At 34.7% G+C, this 12,048-nt stretch overlaps 1 protein-coding gene across 2 annotated transcripts in view; it reads right to left on the bottom strand.

Annotated features, from left to right (window-relative positions):
- Positions 1-12,048, bottom strand: part of LOC130236195 (ephrin type-A receptor 5) — a 197,366-nt gene that overhangs the window by 80,171 nt on the left and 105,147 nt on the right. For both annotated transcript variants that reach the window (XM_056466839.1, XM_056466840.1), the window contains exons 4-5: positions 4,619-4,774; positions 2,500-2,835 (exon numbers count right to left, since the gene is read on the bottom strand). In XM_056466839.1, the coding sequence (XP_056322814.1) occupies positions 2,500-2,835; positions 4,619-4,774 (492 nt within the window). The remainder of the gene's footprint in view (positions 1-2,499; positions 2,836-4,618; positions 4,775-12,048) is intronic.

The following is a 12,048-nucleotide window of genomic DNA, read 5'->3' as shown; positions in this document are numbered from 1 at the left end:
ACCATTTCCTCCAACACATTAATGCATAACAAGCATACCAGGAATGCCCCTGGACCTGTTTTGCTTTGAATCCCGGCCTACAAAAAGACTTCAAATTGAGTTGTGGTTCAAACGAGGGAAGACAAAAGCGAGATAATGGAAAAGTGATTTTCAGTCGGCCGACACAAAGGCAGCCTGCAGTCCTCCTCAATATTTCAATACGTATTCGCGTTCAGACAGTCAAGCACCTTTGTGAGCACGTCTGGTCTCAGAACTGCAGCCAAACCTCTCGATTAGCCTCCAGCCATCCAGTTCACATAAAACATGACCGCTACTCCACACATCCACCAAACGGATAATCCAAACCGCAGAGGCCGAGCGCTCAGTATTCTGCAAAACCTCCACTATGCTAAGGCAAAATCCTTCATTTCAGAGGTGCTATATCAAACTGAACACTTACACGACACATGCGACAGACTGAACACACACACACACACACACACACACACACACACACACACGCACACACGCACACACACACACACACACACACACACACACATACACACAACTAATATAGGCCCTCTTACAGATAAAGCAGATTATGCCTCAGTGTACATTAGGGTCATCATTAGCTTAATGAAAAGTCAATGGCAGTCAGCAGAGGTGCCGCTGTATTGAAAAGGGTTTAAGGGCAGTAACCCTTGTTACCCCCCCCCCCCCCCCCCCTCTCTCTCTTATGTATGTGGCTAAGTGGTCATGTGACAAAAAAAAAATCCAGGCCCAATGAAAATACAGCACTGACTAGTGCAAATTGTAAAATAAGCTGGTACGTTTCACTGCAGCTTTTAGATGATTCATCCACAGTAAGTGCTAAATGGTGCTATAACTTCAATCTTCATTATATATTATAACTTCATTATAAACAAACAAAGATGTATTAAAGAGTGTCTGTTTTTGAACCTAAGGTATGTTTTAAGTGTATGTGGCCTGTGTTACAACAATTGGTTGCAGTAAGTGTACAGTAAATGCAGTTCACCTCCATTTATCAAAGTGAAAACTGATTCACATTGATGATGACAGTATCATTAATATATATATATATATATATATATATATATATATATATATATATATATATATATATATATATATATCCTTGCTCTGTTAAACATCATTTGGGAAATATAAAAAAATAATAATCAAATGGGGGCTAATAATTTTGACTTCAACTATGTATATACGATTGAAGTCAGAATTATTAGCCCCCCTATAATTTTTTTTTTTTCTTTTTTAAATATTTCTCAAAACAGAGCTGCTTGTTATACAGTTTTGGAATTGTTGTTTCGCTTTTGCTGGTTTCGTTTTGCATTTATAGAATTCGCAGGTTGGCTGTGTTGGATGTCAATCATTCGGGACATGAACTGACGTGCGATGACACAATAGAGAAGAGCCCCAATCGTTGCGCTGCAGGACGCTGGAACACTATATAAGGAAAACGCTGCATCAGTACGGTATAGCCAGCATTTCGTGTGAACTTGAGCTGTGTTTGACATTTGTTTTGTGTGTGTATTTCTTTGGCTTTTGCTTTGATCCATCATTGTTTGATAAATTATTGGTGTGCTTTGTTTGCCATGTAAATACTAAATCGTTTTTTGTTTCAAACTTTTTTGAGAACTGGAGTGTGAACATAGAGTCCGTGTATTATTCTAGATGGAGGAGAGGGAACAGGTAAGCTCTGTCACGTGATGGCGCACACACAGTAGTCCTTAAGGTATACGCACTAGGTTACGAATTTGTGCCACACTTGTAAGTTTTGCTTTGGAAGGAGAGAGTAGGTAAGATACAACGTTTCTGACATTGAAGGATTACTTTTTGTTCTATTTCTTAGTTCTAGCGGAGGTTTAACGGGTTTGTTAGTTTATTTATGTTTTATTCTTTTCTTTTGTTTGGCACAGTCCCTTCCCTTTGTCCTCCTTATGTCTGTTAAACTTGATTAAATGTTTTTTTTGTGAAATTGTTAACTTATTTCGAACTACTTTTGTGTGAAAGTTTATATTTCCATAAGCATTTAAATATAGACAGCTTGTTTATAATAGACAAGTTCACTTAAATAGCACTTTCATGTCTTGCTGTTCCATATTGTAAATGGCAGCAATAATTACATTGGCTTAATGTTTGCCTTTTTGTTTCCCCTTGACCATTAAAAAGTACGGAGGGGATGAAACACTGTTGAAAAAAGTATCCTTTTGAGACTTTAAAGACAACAAATATATTAAATGGAGATGTATTCTATTCAAAACAGTGCCCTAGCATCTAACAACTATTATCTCTCAACTGCTTAAATTCAATTTCAACATCAACTCAAACATTTCTCTTTACATTCTCCCAAAACCTTTTTCAGATGCTGCAAAAGTCTCACACTCCAAAGCCTGTTCAAGCTTGTCTGCAAGATTCGAACTTTGACAGGTTAAGCTTAGCATGTAATGGAAACAATTCCAGAGGGACGAATCTGCTTACCTGCTTGGTTGGTGGTGACATTGAGCGAGACGTACTGACGCGGAGGGCCCGTTAGATCTGACACGCCGTTCACAGCCTCCACCTCAAACGTGTAGTTGGTGTGAGCCAGGAGATCCACCACCATGACCGAGGTGTTTCTCAAGCCTGTTCGCTGAGGCAGAAACCGCACATGGCTTCCACACGGCTCGTAGTAACCCGAGTCGGTGATGATTTTACTGCAGAGGATGTTGTATCTGACGTCTTTCCGACCACCAGTGTCTTCAGGCGCAGTCCACTCCAAGAACACACTGGTTTCGTTCACATTGGAGATAGCGTTACGTGGAGCAGAAGGAGGCCCTGGAAGATGATAAGAGTATTATAACCTTATTACAAAAAGTTATAGGCTATATAGGGGTGTAGGAATGTAAATTATTATCATATGCATTTGTTTTTTTTACAAAACATGTCTTTTCCACCAAAAATGGAAATACCATACAGATTCTGATACGATCAGGGCCTGGCTAAGATGTGTGTGTACCTTAGGTGTTTTACAATGTGATCACATATTGATTGTTCAGTTTGTATGTCTCAGTATTTATGCTTTGGTCACATGGTCAAGAAAGATACAACATAGGTGGTAAACTTTACTCCTCTTTTCCTGCTCTGCTCTTTCCTGCTATCTGGTTCACACTTCTCTCTCTCTCTCTCTCTCTCACCTCTCTCTCTCTCTCTCTCTCTCTCTCTCTCTCTCTCTCTCTCTCTCTTTCTCTCTAAGGTAACTTTAATTACATTAAAGCTGGGTACAATTAATATCATATATATATATATATATATATATATATATATATATATATATATATATATATATATATATATATATATATATATATATATATATATAAATCATTTTCAATTATGTGTAAATTACTTTTGATTTATCATCAACACTTAATTGCTCCATTTTGAAATACAATACAATCATGTAATAGCAACGCTCTCCCGCGTTTTTAGCTATTATAACTACCTTTATTTCCGTTTTTTGGTATGATTGCAGAAGGATGGTTTGACTAGAAATCAAAGTTTCATGCTCTCAGTGTCAAACACTGCATTTTAATCAAGGAGAACATAACATAATCACCAGAATTATTATCTTTTTTTTATTTTTTTAACAGCAATATTACTAATTGTATTTTAAATATAACTGCATTTTAGGTAATATAAAAAAAAATACAAAGAGCTTCAAAAGATCGTTGGTTACATATTTGCTTGTGATACTATCTATCATCATATTAAAATATCAAGCATAATGTTAGTAAAAATAATAGGATTGAGAATAATAAATAAATAAATAAATAAATAAATAAATAAATAAATAAATAAATAAATAAATAATTAGTTGAAGTCAGAATTATAAACCCCCCTTTGATTTTTTTTTTTTATATTTCCCAAATGATGTTTAACAGAGCAAGGACATTTTCGCAGTATGTCTGATAATATTTTTTCTTCTGGAGAAAGTCTTATTTTTAAAAACCACTTAAGGTCAAAATTGTTAGCCCCTCTAAGATTTTTTATTTTATATATACATTTTTTTTTCTTTTTTTTTCGATAGTCTACAGAACACACCATTGTTATACAATAACTTGGCTAATTACCCTAACCTGCCTAGTTAACTTAATTAATCTAGTTAAGCCTCTAAATGTCAACCTGTTTACAAGTGTCTAGGAAAATTATCTAGCAAAATATTATTTACTGTCATCATGGCAAAGATAAACAGGTAATAGATCGTTTTCATAGCTAACTAGACATCAAAACAAGCAAATGACTGAAAACCTTGGCAGAAATTCTGATTTTTTTTGGCTGTTGTAATTTCCCTCTTTTCTCCTGGTATTTTCTCCTGGTATACTGTAACAGTACCTACTAGAGAGGTGGGGATGAAGATAGTCAATGGATATTGCATACTATTATTGTGATAATGATATTTTTGATGTATTGTGCAATGCTATACCATATAGTCAATGTAAAATTTGCACACTACAACCAAATATTACAAATGCAGTAGAAGCAGGAACACATAAAAATGGAGGATAACCATAAATGGAAAACAGCTTTGTCTTAGGTATATCAAGTTGATGGCACTTACGTGTACAGGCCATGTTAGCGGGGTCCATCTGGGTTCTGAAGTAGCCTTGGTCACACTGACAGGAGCTGGACGCCTCAACCTTGCTGAAGCTTCTGGGGGGACATTTACTGCAGCTCCTGCTTTCCAGAACCGAGCGGTAAAACCCCGGTTTACACACTGCAGAAATATCAAGCACAACACAGAGACACTTTCATTACTAATGCCGTCCATCGGGCCCTTTCATGAGGAAATTCAGTCAAACATTCAACCGCTTCATTAAAATTAACACATGCCTATTTTAACGGAGGCTAAACAAAGTGTTTAATTAATGCTTTATGTTTTGGTTCCATTTTTGGCTTTGGACCCAAAATGAGTCTTTAACTGGTTTTGGAAATCATGATCAAAAAGAAAGAAATGGCTGCATTTATTGAATTAAAAATACAGTCAAAATTACTCCAGTCTTCAGTGTCACATCAGTGCTTGCCACAAATAGACTTTACCTTGGAGGGCCGCCCAGGTATATTAACGGCCACCCAAACATATTGTGACACACTTTTCTTTTACTATTATTATCATCCTGTTACACTTTTTGTATCGACCCGCAATAACCAAACATTTGTGATCTATAATCAATAAACCAGTGAAAATCTAAATTTTTTACAGGACCCTTTGATAAAAAACTGCATATATTTGAATGTTTAAATCAGAAATGTTGCGTAACATCATAAAATAATTCATTTTTAAACATGTGTCCTCTTTGGAAAAAAAAATTCTGTGCAACTGAAAATATCTGTAACCTGGAAATCTAAATCCAAATAAATAAAGACAAAATAAGATTACAAATTAAATACAAATAAAACTGATATTTTATACCATTTACTTTATTTTGAAAAAAAAAAACATAGTAATAAAATTTAATATAGAATATTTAATTGAATGTTATAAGTAGTTAATTTTAGCCCAATTTTACCAGAACACTCAACTATTTTATGACTGTTAGAAAAGTGACTTATTTCAACAAATTCAAATAATTTAATTAGTATGAAAACATATATTTTTTAAAGGTGGCGTGGCCCCAAACACATAAACTCAACGGTCACTTGGGGAAAAGCAAATGCAATGTATCTGTCACAATCACCATCGATCTAATCCTTGCAGATTGCTAGAGAACTACACTGTCACTGAACTGGACAACAAATACCATCATGCACCACACACACACACACCAAATTCTGATTCCCTCTGATTACACACACAGCTGGTAAATCATTATGGACTGATTACCTGCACTTTATTTGCACCTCTCACACACACTCTACTGAGTCTTATTTGTCTGAACCATTACAAAGCCTACCCTAGTCTAGCCTTGCCATATTTCCTGACCCTTGTTTTGTTCTTTGATTATCCAGTTTGCCGCCTGAACTGACCATTACCTGTTACCACAAGCACGACTACACTTTGGAGTACCCACATTATACCGTTTGTTGTTGTCAATCATTGCCTGTCTAAAAGCTGCATTTGGACCCTTAACTCTGTTGTCTCCTAACTCCATTGTTACAATATTAATGTGATCATACAAATTAGTAACTAAATCAAAAAGTTACAAGAGAATACCTCAATTTATTCATAATATAAATATAAAACAGCTTGAACATTTTGACCACAATTGTATTTTAAATTTGTATTGCTTTTCAAACTACTCCTTAAACAAAAACAAAAGCAAACAAACAAAACCATTTATAAATCTTCAAACATTCCCTCATAAAACTCTTAACCCACCACCACAACAAACAAACAAAAAACAAACAAACAAACAAACAAACAAATAAATAAATAAATAAATAAATAAATAAATAAATAAATAAATAAATAAATAAATAAATACATACATACATACACTGCTTTCGACAACTGGAACAAATCCGTAGCTTCGGTTTTAGCAAGTGCTTAAATGCTTCTAGATTCAGGACAGGTGCTTATGCACTGCAGACACCCTGTCGACGCAAAACACATTTAGATAATGTATTGCCATAGAGAGACACAGAGAGAGAAAGATAGATTATCAATGGCCTCTGCAGTCCAAAGTGCACACAAAGACATTAATTAAAGGCTCCCCGGTGTGCATTAAGAGGCAGACAGCAGAGGCGCGCTGTGAATTCAGCACAACTCACGCTGAAAGAGGCTGTAATGTAGAATAATATCATATATAATATCATTCTGCATTTAACTGTTATTAATGGGCCACATTCAGCTCTTCTGTAGTACTTTATGATTTCCCTAAAGTCCAATTGCACTGTTAGTAAAAAGCATTTGCACTATAAAAAGTTTCAGTTTTAGATATTTTGCTTTAAATGTCAATGTGAAGTTTAATGGGTGTTCCAGCTTTTTACCAGCAATGTATATCTATTAACTATTTAGCTGTAACATTTATTATTATTATTATTATTATTATTATTATTATTATTATTATTATTATTATTATTATTATTATTATTATTATTATTAATATTTATGTATTAATTTATTTTTTTTGTGGAAAATGGAACCTGCTGTCATTACACTTTTGGTTGAAAACAAAACAAAACAAAACAAAACAAAACAAAACAAAACAAAACAAAACAAAACAAAACAAAACAAAACAAAACAAAACAAAAATCAAGATTGGTAAGACTGGTATATAATATTATATATATTATAAAAGCATTTTAAAAAGGATTAAAGCTAAAACAAATAATTCATTCATTCATTCATTTTCTTTTTTCGACTTATTCCCTTTATTAATCTGGGGTCGCCATGTTTTACACAGCGGATGTCCTTCCAGCTGCAACCCATTACTGGGAAACACCCATACACACTCATTCACACATATATACTATCGACAATTTAGCCTACCCAATTCACCTATACCACATGTTTTTGGACTTGTGGGGGAAACCGAAGCACCCAAAGGAAACTCAAACGAACACGGGGAGAACATGTTTCTCCGAGGCTCGAAGCAGCGACCTTCTTGCTGTGAAGTGAACGTGCTACCCACTGTGCCACCGTGCAGCCCCAAAAATAATTCAAATTAATAATAAGTTATTAAAAAAGTATGTAAGTGATCTGAAACTAAAATTTACAATACAATACAGTCATTTCAAGCTGAGCAAAAAAATTGATATTTTATCAAAATAGTGTCATGAAATCTCCCCAAATTAACACAAAACTGCTTAGACTACATTACATTTTAGTTTGCATAGAGTTGCATTTTGCTAAAATAAACATTAAACACATATTTCATTGTGTACATTGTGATTCTATGATATTTCGTATTCTAAACGTTCCTGTTTCTCCGAAACCACGTCCTTTTCATCTGATCAAAGCCTACGATAAACCGCTCTCATCTCTTTCCCTTCAGCCTGACATACATATCCATCTTTTTGCCAGAGCTGTGGCCTCCAGACACGATTTGCTCATCTGTAGTGTCTGTCTGGCTGAGGCCCTGAATAAATCATCTTTGCCCCATTGGTCGCATATAGACGAGACTCTCCTAGCATGAGCTAAACCCATTGCTTGTTTAAGAATTGAGTGGAGAAAAATTGTATTGGATGTATTGGGTATGAGGGTGAATAAAATAAGAATTTCTAGCTCTTTAAAGTCCCCATGAAATCAAGATTGAAATTTTCATTGTGAATACATTAGCTTTAGTGCTATCTGCAATATATAGCAATATCTTTAAGCTTGTGCTATCTTCAAGCAATGCTATCTTCAACATAATGTAAATATGTATGTCTTATATGACTGTCTTATGTGAACAGTTGAGATGGCTGTTATGGCCATTCTAGCAGTTATAGATTTCTGGTAGATCCAGTGTTACTGGAAAAGGCAAGATGCGCGTACATTTTGAAAATGCATATAAAACATATATGATAAGAAAAAATGTGATGAATTTGATGAATACATTCCAGAATGCTCATTGAAATAGTCAAGTGATTTTGTTTTAACAGATCATGTAATAACAAAAACGTATGTGATCCAGCATTAATGGACAAACCAGCAGACCAACCGCATTATAAAACATCTGAAATACTGCTTTGGTCATTCTAAAATCCCTCAGCCAAAAAAATAAAACGTCATCACAGTAGTTCTGGATTATTACCTCCCAGAGTGTCAGTATTTATTGACCAAACACCAATGTCAATAATGGAAAAAAATGGTATGAATTTTGCTATGAAGCACTATTGTTTTATTAAATGTGGCTGTTGTGCTTCCACCTTGGAAGGAATGACAAAAAGCTTAGGGTGTAAGCTTGTCATTTCCAATGGAGGTGCGTGACTTGCGGCACAAATAGGGAGCGACGTACACATGGAGTGGAAGCGCCACTTTATGTCAGAATAACAACACACTCAAAAATGAGTGCTGTATAGTAGCAGTGACGAGTGGCTTTTTTAAATTTTTTTTTTTATTTTGCATCCCTGCCACTAGCAGCCAAGATTTTTTAGCATAGTGGCAATGTAGTCATCCAACTTCACAATTTGTAATTTTGCAACATGTATTAATAAAGATGGCTGATTCCTTTACTTGAAAGCTCAGATTTGATTATCTTAATTTGTTTTGTTTACAGAGGTTGAGGTTTACTGTATCATTATTATTAACACTTTAAAGTTTGCTTTGACTGTTCAGCATTCAGACTTTACCACTGCACACACTTTGTAACATTTTATTTATCAAGTTTAACAGCCTTACGTTTATTTTGTTAAAAAGAGATCAGATATTTTAGTTTATTAAAAAAATTAAAAAAACTCAATAAATATCGAAACTGAATGATTTAAAACATATTATGATATATATATATATATATATATATATATATATATATATATATATATATATATATATATATATATATATATATATATATATATATATATATATATATATATATAATTGTATTTATTTATTGATTTTTTTTTTATGTATCGCTCAGCCCTAGTCTCACGCCTCCAAAAGCCACCACACATTCATTGTGTTTAATCCTTAGGGGCGCAAAAAAATTACAAAAGAAAAAAGACCCACACTGTTTTTTTTTCTTGCTATAGCAAATTCCAGTTTTCGATTTAATATTTGGCATCAGATAATCAAGAAGTGTTGATAGTGTTCTCTTTTAATCATTGGATGGAAACAGTGCTTTATTTACAAATGTTTTATGTGATATTAGTTTTTTGCATAAGTCTAATACACATTTTTTGATGGAAACATAACCAATGAGAGCACGGCCTTTTTTTAAGTATTGTAGAACCTTTTTTATGTGATTCTCTGTTAAACGCAGCACTGCAGAAGTGCTCTCAAGATCAAACATTTCACACCTGTAGGCCTACTTGCCATTGTCCACTTGTGATCCAACACAATCTCATGACAATTCATAACTATTTGATTAAGTGGCTAATTCATATTATTTTGTGCAATCTCAGTATTACGCTTTAGTACGATTTGCTCATCACACAATGAGGGATAGGGTTAGGGGTGTGCCACGCCTCCTTTTAAAAATTTGAACTTTATATACAAGTGAAATTGTAGGAATTCATAAAAATAACCCACTTTTTGTACAATATGTAAAATAGTTACAGTGAATACACATACACACATTGTGAACACACACCTGGAGCAGTGGGCAGCTTTACTCCCACTACAGACAATCCCTGCCTGTGCCGGGACTCAAACCTGCAACCTTCGAAAGACAAGTCCAACTCTATAACCATTTAAATATAGATGCACTAGATGTCGCATTACGCACCCTAAGCATGCGTCAATATCGCCGCCACATTTGTACAGTGCTCCCAGGTCAAAAGTCATTCAACCTCACTCGTCAAGAAAGACAGTCTGAAGATGCTGGACTTTAGTTCTGTGTACAAGTGCAGTACCGAGCAAACAAAGAAAACAACGCACAAAGGCAGAACATTTCAAAGGTAAGATTCTCGTATTTTATGTTTTTGTATGTTACAAACTTTTGTGCTAAACAAGTCCCGTTATTGATAATAATATTGTCACTTACTGCACTGACCATAAGGCAAAGTAGCACCAACTTGCACTAAATTCTAGGCCTATGCTAGTTTTGTTGAATAAAATGAGCAAAAAATGTAAATGAAATATGACAACAAGACGCTGATGCCAGAAACTTGTATTATTGTCGGCTAAGTGAAGTAATGGCTTGTTTTTAAAGTAACTTATAAGGGTGCTTGATAACATAACAGTGCATGCATCTCAATGTGCTTAGTTTCCACCTTAAATTATTGAATATTACAAATGTTATATACCATTTAGATCAGAAAGGTGAATATGCACATTGAGACGCAGGGATATCGATTCATCGATATCGATATTCGTTTCATGACACAGATTAGATCAAATTTAACAGGGAAGGTGGATAATACATTTACATGCACACAAACACATGTACTTTGTCTGCGATGCCCGTGCCATCGATGTAAAAAAGTGATTTAAAATGATAATTTTTGTAATTAAAAAAAAAAAAATTTGCATACTGACAACCGGGAAAACTCCTGATCATAGATATATGTATATATGTGTATATATCTATGACTCCTCCACTGTGCCTTGGCCCCACATTCATTTCAAAGAAGCGCTACCCTGTACTGAAATGGCAGGTCTATTGACGCATTCCTTTCAATAAACAACAATAGCGTAGGCGTCATCTAATGTAAATATCTATGCCATCTAAGAGGTTAATGTAGAGTGAGTAAAGCAATGCATGTGCTCTCTTCAGATTTAAACTTACAGTTACTGGGTTCCATTCGGAAAGGTTCATCCTTATGCCCTAATCCCTTTGGAGGGTCCCTTTGAATGGATTAGAGCACAGGGATGCACCCTTCCAAATTGAACGCAGTGTGTGACACTAAACAATTTCTCTCTATAAAATATCATAGCCCAAAGTGCACATGAGTTTTATCTTTCAAAATCATTAATTCCAAAGCATGCTTCAAAGTGGCCAGTTTGATGCACTTCAGTTTGAAACGACAATTCACTATGGTGGCCATGATTGCTTTTACTATGAAATGCCCTTCAGAGGACAAAATATCCAATTTGGAATGCTCTGAATCTCTCACGTTCACAATTGTGATGATGTCACTTCCGCTTCCCATTAGATTTACCGTCCAATCAAATTTAAACACACATCTGCAGTTTGTATGTAAAATAAACAAACCTCCAATTTCTCGTGGATGTGTACAAGAAAGACGTATATCTGAAAAATATAACAAAACGTAATGCTTTCAGAATGAAATGTAGACAGCGCCCTCTAGTGGATTTTTTTTATCCTAAACGTGCAACGAAACATACATGGAGCAACGTATTTTACACATTTCGAATGAGCCTGGGTTGCATTTTTACCACCACCTGCTAAACATTTCACTTTGAAAAGCATATAAAACAAAATATATAACATCATTTATTGC

The sequence above is a fragment of the Danio aesculapii genome, chromosome 10 (assembly GCF_903798145.1).
Source record: "Danio aesculapii chromosome 10, fDanAes4.1, whole genome shotgun sequence".
In the NCBI taxonomy this organism is placed as follows: Eukaryota; Metazoa; Chordata; class Actinopteri; order Cypriniformes; family Danionidae; genus Danio; species Danio aesculapii.
The sequence above is the reverse complement of the archived record's forward strand: the minus strand, read 5'-3'. Positions and strand labels throughout refer to the sequence as shown.